This window comes from Pungitius pungitius, chromosome 21, assembly GCF_949316345.1.
Source record: "Pungitius pungitius chromosome 21, fPunPun2.1, whole genome shotgun sequence".
NCBI classification, from domain to species: Eukaryota; Metazoa; Chordata; class Actinopteri; order Perciformes; family Gasterosteidae; genus Pungitius; species Pungitius pungitius.
The window spans coordinates 10212838-10225325 of NC_084920.1; the positions used below are offsets into that span (position 1 = coordinate 10212838).

The 12488-nt window shown below is 43.9% G+C and overlaps 2 protein-coding genes across 2 annotated transcripts; both read left to right on the plus strand.

The window, feature by feature from the left end:
• Positions 1-148: 148 nt before the first annotated feature.
• Positions 149-12340, plus strand: galk1 (galactokinase 1). The gene is made up of 8 exons (XM_037464075.2): positions 149-439; positions 1349-1538; positions 1769-1888; positions 2475-2610; positions 2734-2915; positions 4111-4261; positions 4350-4512; positions 11858-12340. The coding sequence occupies exons 1-8, from the start codon at positions 275-277 to the stop codon at positions 11930-11932; spliced, it is 1182 nt and encodes a 393-aa protein (XP_037319972.1). The 5' UTR covers positions 149-274; the 3' UTR covers positions 11933-12340.
• Positions 6540-11864, plus strand: LOC119213055 (BTB/POZ domain-containing protein KCTD21-like). The gene is made up of 2 exons (XM_037464076.2): positions 6540-7704; positions 8996-11864. The coding sequence occupies exons 1-2, from the start codon at positions 7291-7293 to the stop codon at positions 9458-9460; spliced, it is 879 nt and encodes a 292-aa protein (XP_037319973.2). The 5' UTR covers positions 6540-7290; the 3' UTR covers positions 9461-11864.
• Positions 12341-12488: the final 148 nt, after the last annotated feature.

Here is a 12488-nt window from a genome sequence, read left to right on the forward strand (position 1 = left end):
TTAAAATACGTATTTCAAATACAAGGAATATAAATACACCCATCTCTGGAAGGCCAGTCGCTTATAGGCGGCAGTTACTGACAGCCAATGGAATTACAGCATTTTTGCCGCTGTCTCTTTCCACCAATCAGATCCCCACAACAAACTATCTGGCCACACCCACTAGGAAGTGGGGAGCACCTGACATGTCATAAGAACTCTCGGCAGTACACTTACCGTTTGTCCTTTTGCATTTAAGTTTCCCAAACTGCATCCCTTTCGTGTCTATTGCTCCATGGCCAGTTCCTTTCCAAGTGTACCCGAGCTCGTCGCGGCTGCGCGGCGCTTGTACGGCCATGAGTTTGGAGAAGAGGCTCCACTGACGGCAGCATGTGCCCCCGGAAGAGTCAACCTGATCGGGGAGCACACCGACTACAACCAGGGATTCGTGCTTCCGATGGTAACCTCACGAATGTCCGCTGCGGAAGCTCGACTCTTACCTGTGTGATTCGGGGAGATAGCTTTGTTCCGCCATCAAGCCAAATGTCGTTATGTATTGTTGTATCGTAGTGGCGGCTGGCGCTCGTGTCATTGGTGACGTGACTGGTCACTCTGCTGTTAGACATGTGACGTAACTGACAGTGATTTAAAACACCCCCAGCTATATGCGGCACAACTTATCATACCTATGACCGTGGAACCTGATTAACTACTGGCTCACATCATAAAAGAAGAATTATGAAACCTATTTATTTAGATACTTCTTTTCTCCCGATAGTCTATGTATACATATGTGAATGATGCCCCATTATATTATAATGATAATCTGCATACATTTCCAGAAGATGAATTTGTAATTTGTATCATGTGAGGTTCAAAATTCTTATTTCATTTTGTGTATTTATTAGAATGAAAGGTTAGGCATCTTTGGATGTCTCTCCAAGAACTCAATGAATAAGAAAAAAACTGTCAACCGCCATAAAGAATGAAATCGCCATGTCATCAATACCATATTATAGAGAGGAATGAAACTGGAAGGTTTTGCATATGTAATTGCAGAGAAAAACAAATCCCCATGAAACTTCCCTTTGCTTAAAGACAATTATCCTTTGTATTACAAGTTCTCTGAAAAGTTTTGTATAGATAATTAAATGAGGCCGTATCTAATAGTAACTTAAAGTCAATTGAAATACACCAGTTTTAGTGTGTAGAAAAGCAGAACCTTGAAGGTGACATTATAATTCCACATCTCAGAAAAAAGTAGGAAATGTCATACTTCCTGCTTTTATTTTTAGTTTATTTCCCCTATGACCAAGAGGAAAAGGTAACCACTTTGCTGCATTGTGTTTGTCATGGTTTGATGAGCCAGGCGCTGCCCCTGGTGACTGTGGTGGTTGGGTGTCAAACCTCTGGCCCAGACATCACTGTGGTAACCGCAACTGAGGATGCTGACGAGCCTCGGAGGGTGGACTTCCGCCTGCCCAGTGACGGATCCCCGCTGCCTCCGGGTTTACCCAGCTGGGCCAACTATGTGAAGGGTGTTATCCAGCATTACCGGGGTAAACTAAGCAATATGTGCATCCACAGCCGTTATAAATGTTACACTTCAAGAGAAATAGATACTGCTACTAACAATACTACGGGATTTTATTTTCATTCTTAAGTGTTCAGTAGTCCTGTCAAAGTGAATGAGAACAGATCCACTGTGTATCTCACAAGTTGACCGGCTTTTGTTGGACAGCATATTCATTTCATGTGCACTGTGTCCCCGTCTCATTCTGTGCCTCAGCTCCACCCGTCCCAGGGTTCAGGGCGGTGATAGCCAGCAGTGTGCCCCTGGGAGGAGGTCTGTCCAGCTCCGCCTCTCTGGAGGTGGCATTCTACACATTCCTGCAGCAACTCAAGCCAGGTAGGAATCTGGGTACAGTCAGACAAGCGTGACTCTGATCTCCAGTGGGTGCAGACGGGGAGGAATCTATCCTCGTATTAGAGACGGCGGATGTCTGGTGATTTTTCAAGAAAAGGCCAATGATTTGGTTTTAACATCAACCAATATTGATTGATTACATCCTGAAGTTCTGGCTGGATATGAGGCTAACATTTGTTCACTTTTTCTTTTTTAAGACTGTATGGAATAAGTAGAGGCAGTCTCTGCGACGTCACTTGTTGGGTTTTGGACTAGAGGTTTAAAGCCTTGAGTTTCAGTTTGTTTCCTGTCAACCTCTTTATGGCCTTTGCCATCTTGGTTTGTATTAACTTAAGGACAGAGCTAACTACACCTGAATGCTGAATAACACCTTTTAGGTGATTTAAAAATGTTGCAGTTAACTTTCTTGAACTGAAATTAGAGATTAGAGACCATGTTTACTGGGGGAATAAATTGGTCTCAATTTCTCATAAACTTCTATACAACCATAGGAGTCGCCTCCTGCTGGGGAGTAGAGAATAAGTACTTCCGCATGGGCTTTTACTCACCATCTTTCTTCACATCTCAGATGACGGGGACAAGGTATCTACAGCGCTGGCCTGTCAGAAGGCAGAACACACTCACGCCGCTGTGCCCTGTGGCATCATGGATCAGTTTGTGTCTGTTTTCGGCCAGGAGGGCCATGCCCTTCTCATCGACTGCAGGTACTGTAAACCTCCAATGAGAACACTAACATTCTCTTCCCATGCTTTGGGCAAAACAGTTTCCAAGATAAAAGGACAATTTTTTTCATTCAGCATTTTCAATGATGTTTGTGGTTGAACAAGGTCACTGGAGTCCACCCCCGTCCCTCTGGCAGATCCATCCTTGGTCATTCTCATCACCAACTCCAATGTAAAGCACTCTCTGACCGGCAGCGAGTACCCCATGAGACGCAGGCAGTGTGAGGAGGCTGCCTCCATCCTGGGAAAGGACAGTCTCCGAGACGCCACCATCAAGGACCTAGAGGGTGTGAAGCATACACGTCTCCTATCCTCCTGACCCCTTTTCTGTCTTCTTTGGTCGTCCCCTGTCCTGCTCTGTTCTTGCTCGCTGTACTAATCCCTGCCCTGTCCTCCTTTCCTTGACTTCATCTCATTCTGTTTGGTCCTGTCTTTGACCCCCAGTAATGTAGTGCTAGCTTGGCTTTGTTCGAAGCTCAGAGTCACAAACACAAACTAGAAAACCGGTCATTTTATTCCCCGATATGGAGTCCGTAGAGTCTCAGGTTTTGCTCGTAGCTTAGTTGAAAGTGGCGATGAGACAAAGTGTAATCCCACATCTGCACGTAACCGTAGTTTAGAATGCGGTGGTTCACAAACTCTACTTCTGCGAACATACTTTTTGAAGTAGGCAAGTAGGCCATCTGTCAGGACAACGTTATCAACGGTAACGCGGGGCAGCCGAAGATTAAAAAGACCAGCATTGGCTACACAAACAAGGCACAGCAAATCTAGGATAATATCCCCAGACTGTAAATAAGAAGTGGAAGTAGTCCTCGTGGACTGCTGTGATGAAGCCTCGAGTTTGGAGATTGCCATCAACATCTTGCAATATGGCCGTCGTCCTCTTTGCTTTCTTCCCAATAAACCAAAGTTACTATTGTACCATATACGTGTCCGGTAGCAGCAGCAAACATTTGTGTTCGGTTGATTATTTTGTTTATTTCCCTTTTTTAAATGATGCCAGGTTTGTAGGTATCTATTTGTGGGATGAGCAGCAAAGCACACTATGTGTGTTGTGGCTGCCACAAATTTGTCAAATTGTCTCTGTCTCTCGTTTAGTGTTTTGGTGAATTGGATGATTGAAGTCTCAGGAAACAACACATATTATGGATGTATTAATTCAACAATGTATTAGGTTACTAGACCGGAGCAAGTGGAAAAACCATACAGGCCCACAACAGCCAGGGAGTTCCCCCTCAAGCTGGTCAGTAGAGGGGATGCAACTTTTAAGACACGTCCTCATTGGCCACACTCTGAACTACCGGTTGTTGCTGCTTGATAACACAGAGGACAGAGGGACTTTATTCTCCGCTTAGACCTTATGAAACCATGTCTTTACATTGTAAATGGTTATTTTCTGCTGTATAAATGCTGCAAATTATTATAAATGATTTGAACTCTTTGAGTGTGTGAAGTCCAGACCTGTCCCTATCATTTCAGAGGCAAGGGACAGACTAAGTGACGTAACCTATCAAAGAGCTCGCCACGTGATTGAGGAGATTGAACGAACCGTCCAAGCTGCCGAAGCCTTGAAGAGAGGAGCCTACAAAGAGTTTGGCAAGCTCATGGTGGAGAGCCACAACTCCCTCAGGTAAAAGTTCAAACCGCTGCATCTGGCCCGTGGAACCACTCGCGAGGACAGAATGGAGTGAGGTGCTAACCGGGTGTCCCTGTGGCAGAGACTTGTACGAGGTGAGCTGCAGGGAGCTGGATGAGCTGGTTTCCGCCGCCATGGAGGTGCATGGTGTGTTTGGCAGCAGGATGACCGGCGGAGGATTCGGCGGGTGCACCGTGACTTTACTGCAGGCGGATGCCATTGACAGGACTATTCTCCACATAAAGGTAAAAACACACACTCGTTCATTCACTGTACTCTGTATTGAATGTGAATCAGGTTCATCATCAACCAATATGTTTTCTTTTTAAAATCCTTATAAGGAAAGCAGGTAGATACACATTCATAAGCTATTAGGCAAAAGCTGCGTTTGTGTTGACCATCTTGTGGGCACTGACGGTAGCGAGCGAGTAAGCCTGATTGCTTTTTTAACTCTAAATGGACCATCATTTACTAAAGAACATCATGCTGTATTGAAGAAGACTTGAAACCAGGGACTACGAACTCATGTTTACAGTGTTTATTGAGCTAAGACAGTTGATCATTGGCTTCGTTTTTTTAAAAACCGGAGGTTGCCACCTTGTTTATGCCCTTTTTTTGTTTTGTTCTTATTTGTTGAGATTTCTTCATACTTGTCGTTTTCAATGGTCTGAAACAGGTTTTTAACAAATACAGTGCCTTACATAAGTATTCACCCCCATTAGACTTTTTCCCATTTGGTATTGCCACAAATTTAGAAGTCGTGTGGTGTGGGAGAATTTCGGAACGTTGAAGACCAGTCGAGCTGCTGCATTCTGGATGAGCTGCAGTGGTCGAATTGCGGTATCAGGGAGACCTGCCAGGAGAGAGTTACAGTAGTCAAGGCGGGAGATGACAAGAGCCTGAATCAGTACCTGTGCCGCCTTCTGAGTGAGAAGGGGTCGTATTCTGCTGATGTTGTAGAGCGTGTACCTACAGGATCGTGTTGTCGCTGTGATGTTGGTCAGGGAGAGTTGGGAGTCAAGTGTCACACCAAGGTTCCTAGCAGTCAGAGTGGGCGTTAACATGGAGTTGCCAAAGTTAACAGTCAGATCCTGGGTCGGAGAGTCTTTTCCTGGGAAGAGAAGTAGTTCAGTCTTGTCAGTGTTTATCTTCAGGTGGAAATCCACTGAGAGATGTCAGTCAGACAGGCAGAGATACGTGCCGCCATCGGAGTGTCCGAGTGAGGGAAGGAGAGAATTAGTTGGATGTCATCAGCGTAGCTGTGGTAGGAGAAACCATGCGAGCGAATGACAGAGCTGAGAGAGTTGGTGTAGAGAGAGAAGAGGAGGGGACCCAGGATGGAGCCCTGAGGAACTCCAATAGTAAGAGGACAAGGTTTTCGATCCTCTCCAGGTTAGGTGCGGTAGGTGCGGCCATCAAGGTAGGATGAGAGAAGGGAGAGCGCAGAGCCTGAGACACCAAGTTCCTGAAGGGAGGGGAAAAGGATCTGGTCGTTTACTGTGTCAAATTCTGCAGAAAGGTCCAGAAGGATGAGGACAGAGGAGAGAGAGGCGGCTCCAGGAGCGTGGAGTTGCTCTGAGACAGCAAGGAGAGCGGTCTCTGTGGAATGGCCCGCCCTGAAGCCTGACTGCTGGGGGTCAAGGAGGTTGTTACGGTGGAGATAGGAGGAGAGTTGGTTAAAGATAACTTGTTCAATAGTTTTGGACAGAAAGTTAGTTAAAACAAAACTGGCACTAAAACGGGATATCTAAGGCAACTACAGGCAAGTTATCTTAAAACAGAAACTACAACTAGCAGTCAAGTTACCTTAAAACAAGAAACGGTAGCAGCTAAAGCAAGTAGCAGTCAAGTTTCACAACAAGTTTAGGAGACTCTAGGTTACAGAAAAGATACTTAATCCAATTTCAAGTCTCCTGGATGTCTGAGATCTGGTAGAAGAGATTCACATTACAGACAGGTGGACCCTATTTACTAATTATCTGACTTTTGAAGGAAACGATCTCATTTAGGGTTTTTTAAAACTTCTCTTCTGAATTCTCTTGTGAAATGAACACTGGTTCAGACTGTAAAAGCACATTTGATCCGTGAAAGTGGAAGATCTTCTATCTAGGTCCTCTATCTATCTCAGATGTTTGGAAATTATTCACTGTTGTGACAAAAAATATAGCCTACTCCTAATTGTAAGATTATTATAGATTACACACTATGGCGCTTGCTGTGCTTCTTTCTTTCAGTGTACTGCCCTTAGTTTATTTTCATACATTTTACTTTTTACTTTCATATTATTTACTTTTGAAGATTAGCAAGTAATGGATTTATACATAGTCAGCTGACTCTTTTCATCTGGCAACGTTATAAAAATATTTGCACTCCGAAAGGCATTTGACCTTTTGAGGGAGCATTGTTCATTTGTTCATAGAGGATAAAAATCCCATACACTCTTCTGTCTGTCACTTTAAGGGGCGCATTTCACACTAATTACCCCAGTCCCTCGTGTCTGGCTCAGACAGCGCCTGTGTGTGTGTGCGTGTGTGAGTGTGAGATCAGGGGCTATGGACTGAGAATAAAAGCCAGCTTCGTGGAGCCACAAGTGTCCAGTTATTAGTATGCTGGTCTGGTCACCGTGGCTCTGCTGCCTTTCTACTTTCAACACAGTCCGACTTTGGGCCTGGCATCACTCAGCACAACAAAGATGCACATTTAACTGCAGAAAATCACTGGAACTTGTAAGGATGTTTTGGTTGGCAAAAATGGGAATGGAAAGAACAGCAGCATTCTTTTTTTATGTTCGCCGCTCGGGTTTCATAAATCTTCAGCTTTAGAAGCGGACTTGGAAGATTTCATCGCATCTTTTTTAACTCGACTGTATCCTGGCTACCAGCTGTCAAAAGAAACAACTCTTTCTTGGAAACAAAAGAACCAATTGAGACATCAACATCCCCTCGGTCCCGACCAGAACCGAGGGATCATCGTCCTCCCGATAACGACATCAGAGAAGGCTTCGCGATCGCCTTGCCTCCAAGATGCCCAACCTCAACCCGCCGGACGACCACGATAACAGGAACTGTCTCCAGGATCCGGTGTCGCTGAACGTCGGTGGGGAAATCTACACCACCACCCTGGACACCCTGACCCGCTGCCGCGACTCCATGCTCGGCGCAATGTTCACCGGACAAATGCCCGTGCTGAGAGATCAGGGAGGGAACGTCTTCATTGACCGAGATGGGAAAGTGTTCCGGTACATTCTGAACTACCTGCGCTCCAGCTCCCTGGACCTTCCGGACGGATTCTCCGAGCTGTCACTGCTGCGGAGGGAGGCGGATTTCTTCCAGATACGGCCCTTGCTGGAGGAGATTTGCCGCTACGAGGCGTCAGTGCCTCTCAGCCTTCGTGGAGGGCCGTTAGGAGCCATGATTGTGGTGAATGTTTATTCCAAGGTAGGTTTTATAGTTAGAGCATCATGAGGCATGGTTTACGTTTCCCTCAAAGAGGGCGGACTGTAGATTTTACAACAAATTCGGCCATTTAGAGAGTTTGGTGAATTTGACTTGACACTCAGCTAAAAACAATTTCATATGAGTTGAAAGACAATGTTCTTGCGTGAGGCCCATCATTTTAATTTCAGATTATATATTGGCAGACCATGTACATAGTGGTGTGTGCTGTTTTTCACAATTCTCACAGAATGAGGCAATATGACAATATAAATCAATTGCTCTAGTTGTTGGGTCCATAAAGGTCTTTTCAGACAGTGAGTAGTCACAGCTGTGAACTCAGTCGTCTGTATTTGAATTGGTTTGAATTTGAACTTCCTCGGGCTGTATACAATTGATGCTAATCTATCTCAAATACGCTAGCCACCATCTTAAGATTCTGACGCCCTTTGTAGCCAGAACCTGAGCACTAGTAATCGAGGGGTCTGAGCCGCCGCATCGTGGTCCCGCCCACACACCCTTACCTGAACCAATTGCAAGGCGAGCATGGCCAAAGCTACCTAGCTGCTACGTTAGCAGCACGTTGGCTGTTTTAATATTGCCTGCAGACCAACGCGCTGACTGACTTAACTCACCGATTGAAAGCCCAATTTGGCGGCTGCAACTGCTTTTTATCTCAAAGAACCCTTTTTTTCTTAAAAATTATATCCACTTCAAAGAGTAGACACTGCTAACTGGTTGTACCGACTCCTAAACTTGTTTTTAAGAGTAAGATTAGGTTTTGGTCTTGAGAGTAAGGAATAGCTCAACATCGTTTGGTAACATCGGCCTGGTAACTATAAAGTTGCAGCCAACCGCCATTCAATTTAGTTAGCACAAAGATTAGAATGAGGTGGGTCATACTGCTAGTCTGGGGAAAGAATGTTAATCAGCAAAGTTTGACTTTGGAGCATAGGCTCTTTCCTAAAGCCACTGTCTTTATGCTAAGCTATTTTTGCATAATATTAGGCGTACACTCAATGGTTATCAAACTTGAAAAATTACTTGAATTTTAATTTAGACTGTGAGATTTTTTTTGCATCTATAAAGCCTGTCTTTCAGAGGGAATTGTGAAACTTAAGAAATGACTGGCCTTGAGTAACCTTTTCTAGGGTCTGTTTGTTTTTACCGTATACAGTATGCTAGTTGAAGATATTTGTTTGCACATTGAAATACATGGACGGACCGGTTCTTTTGTTTGTGTGCACTCTGCAGAATGTGTTGTCAGCACAGTCTGCCCTCTCTCCCACTCCAGGTCCGCGTCCTCCACTTTAACTTACGCCACGGGCCGGAAAACTATGAACTCCGCACATGCTCTGTGCGAGCCTTCTCGGTGGACCTCTTCTGTACCTGGAGGGCCTTCATGGCCCTCCTCTGTGAGCGCTTCTCCTACAGAACACCCCAGGGCCTCGCTAGCCCCTGTCCCTGTAACCCGACGAATAACAGGCTGAAAATAGAGTGGGTGCCAAGGCCCGACGAACTGCCGCGGGACCAGTACGACAAGCAGCGCTACCGGGAGCTAACCGTGTCCTACCCAGAGCCTGCGCAGTCAGACGACGTCATGGACACGCACCGCAACCCAAGCGATATCGCGGACATGCAGGGCTTTGTGGAAGAGTTACTGAAGGTGTCTTTGGCCGAAGGCTTCAAGGTCGATTTGGTGACCCCCGACCCGGCAGAAATACTTAACTGCACCTCACTCCGGCTTGTCAAGTGCTGAGTCCTGGGCGAAGACCTTAAGCTAAAAGCACCAGAACATGCCAAGTTCTGGACAATTCTACCCTCTGGTCATCACATTTACTAGCTAGTTATTAACAAGTTGGGGCAAACCTTTTGAGTCTGGACACAAGTTATTGAAAAAAATTTTTTTTTGATCTGTGGTCTTAAGTATTAAGTTTCTCAGTGCATGAATCCTTAATGGACTGTTGAGTATAAAATAACCTGGATCTACTGCACGCTAGCACTCTCCTCCCAGCTGTCTGGTCTGAGCTCTCTGCCATGAATGGCAGTTCATTATGCTAAAGGATATAAATCAGGCTATTGGTGCATTTTCGGGAATCAGGAAACCTTTATTTCCATAATGTCTGACATACAAGCAATTTGACTTGGCGGTTGGTGCATAACAGACATTTAGACATAACAAAAAAACATAATGTGAGGAATGAAATATAATGCTATGGGTTAGTAATCTAAAGATATGGATTAGTTTAGCAATAAAGGAATAAGAGTTCAATTTATAGAACCTCATAATTTGAATCTGCGCCGTTGGTGTTCGTACTGGGGACTGGATGTTCCTAAAGAATACATTTTAAAAGTGATTACTAGGAAAGGAACTGTCTTTCTGGCTACCGTTTGGCCACTGTGAAAAAGCCTGGCGCTCCTTCTGGCATCTGGGATGGTGAATCTGCAGCTGGCTTTCCCTTGCTGGCGAGCCATTCTGCTATTGTTGATTTGCGGAGGAAGGGCCGACTTTGAATCTTGTGTCAACAAATAACAAATCTGACTCATTGTGCCTTTTTTAAGTTAAAGATTTTTAACTAATACTGAAGTCATATGGACATTTACATTTAGATGTAACAGACGTTTTCAGACAAGAAATCTAAAACATTGCTGGCTTTATATATCCGTTGAAGTGATTGTTTTGGGTCAAACACAGATGTCTATGGGTTATCTGTTGACGGGCCTGTCACGTATAGAGCCGTAATGCAGTGGCAGCACTACAAGAAAACCGCAGTGAGTTGGAAATAATCCTGTCAAGGGACCAGACTGTTTTTCAGATTCCACAGGCTGCTCCAGGCCAGGACTCCCTTTTGGTTCCCATGCAGTCCTGTAGATCCCTCCAATCCTTTCATCTTCATTTATTAAACTATGATTTATGGAGAATTCTGTTCCCTGTTATCCATTCCCCAAGAGCACTCAAGTGTCAAAAAATAATACGTCATTCTGGAAAATTTGCTTATTCCCTGTAATAATAGGTGAGTTTGAAGTTGAGTTGGTCAACATCACTCTTTTGGAGTTGCCTTAACGCCTAACAAATGTCTTGAGTGTTTTTCACTATCTCATGATATGAAACATTAAGAAGCAGAGTGCATGTCAGAAGCTCAAACTCTGAACACAATGACTTCCTGGATTCCTGGGGTCGCCGTGAGGTTGCCGGGTAGCAAGCAGAAAATTCAGTCCAGGTGATTAGCCGAAAGCCAAGAAATTTGAAGTTTGAGCCAGGCTGGCTGCAATCGTTATGCTAAGCTTAGATAATGACTTCCCTACTGTAGCTCCTGCCAATGGAGAGATACGAGTGTTGTCTGACAATCACATGACTTTCACCCAGGGGACCAGTGTTTGTGTACACAATGAAAAATCCACATCCACGTTGTGTAAAATGACATAATGTACCGCAACCTAAAGAAGTATCCTCGTTAGCTAAATCTAAGAAAGTAGCTTTGTTACCTAAAACCTGAACCGATGGGTTCCCAAACATTTTTGAGCCCCCCTATGATGATATACAAACATTGTAGGCTTCCCAACCCCCCCCCACCACAAATGGATTGTAGCTTTGTTTTGAATTAATTGCATTACGATATATAACTAAATCTTCTTTCTAAAATAATTACATTTTACTTTACTTTTTCCTCTTAACTTTTTGACTGAAAATAAAAAATATTTGTTTACATCGTTGACCTGAATGGAAAGATAACATTTTCATTAGAATTGATTAATAATGAATATTTCTTTCCAACAAAAATAAATAACATTTGCACCAATGTTCCTCATTACAATGAAATTATTCCCATTAGTTATTTTAAATTGAACTTGGTGTGTAATTGTGGCAGATGCATGTTGGCTTATGAAGAAACGGGTCTCGTACTCAAACCCAGTGGTTCTTTATTCTTGCTCCCTCTGAACTTTCTTTCTTGGACTGTAGGGAGACTCAAAATGAGCACAACATGGCTCTGCGGCCCGTCCATATGAACAGTCTGGTTTTATAATGCTTAAGCTCACGTATAACGGTAATGCTTAGCGCCAGATTTAGGGATTTAATTCGGATGTATTGTGGGTTGAAGGTCACTAAGTACTCATTGTGTGTTTGTTTGTTTGTTTGTAATTTCTCCCTTAACAGGAGCAATACGGTGGAACCCCGACTTTCTTTGTTACAACTCCTTCAGAGGGCGCTCGGGCTCTCAGTCTGCCATGACCATCAAGACACATCTCTGCTGTGTGACTGATCCATTCCTGTTCATAGTCGTTGGTTTCCTTTTATTTTTTCACTGTTAAAATTAAAAGTGTCCTGCTGTTATACACACTAGCTGATTGAGACGTATTCTGTTAATAAAACATTGTTGTGCCTGTTCTGCAGCTAACAGCAGGCAGAGACTGTTAGAAATTAGCTGTTGGAACAAAAACAGAGCTTAAAGGACACTGAATGTCGTACTAAAATGGATGGCACCTAAGCCATAAAAACGTTATAAGGCAAAAAAGTATAAGAGCTGTGTGTTGACTTCTGCCTGAAATTTCAAATCGTTATCAGAAAAAGGCATGTCTTTGCCAAGGAAAATAAACATCTGAACCAGAAAACCTTTTCTGTCCATATTGTAAATTCAGTGTATCCGTTATAATGAAATAACGTAAACACATCATTTAACAAGTAAAACTATCATATTACCCAGTAGCTTTATTGTAGAAGCACGTGTGGAATTACAATCAAAGTAATTGTTCAAACAGAAGTTAATACTCATGTTGGCTTTGAGCCG

What these genes read in the sequence shown, in the direction of transcription:
- galk1 (XM_037464075.2), top strand. Translation starts at nt 275, where the DNA reads ATGGCCAGTTCCTTTCCAAGTGTACCCGAGCTCGTCGCGGCTGCGCGG. An exon ending in AGGGATTCGTGCTTCCGATG is followed by an intron (nt 440 to 1,348) that starts GTAACCTCACGA and finishes TTGATGAGCCAG; the next exon opens with GCGCTGCCCCTGGTGACTGT. An exon ending in CACCATCAAGGACCTAGAGG is followed by an intron (nt 2,916 to 4,110) that starts GTGTGAAGCATA and finishes CTATCATTTCAG; the next exon opens with AGGCAAGGGACAGACTAAGT.
- LOC119213055 (XM_037464076.2), top strand. Translation starts at nt 7,291, where the DNA reads ATGCCCAACCTCAACCCGCCGGACGACCACGATAACAGGAACTGTCTC. An exon ending in TGGTGAATGTTTATTCCAAG is followed by an intron (nt 7,705 to 8,995) that starts GTAGGTTTTATA and finishes CTCCCACTCCAG; the next exon opens with GTCCGCGTCCTCCACTTTAA.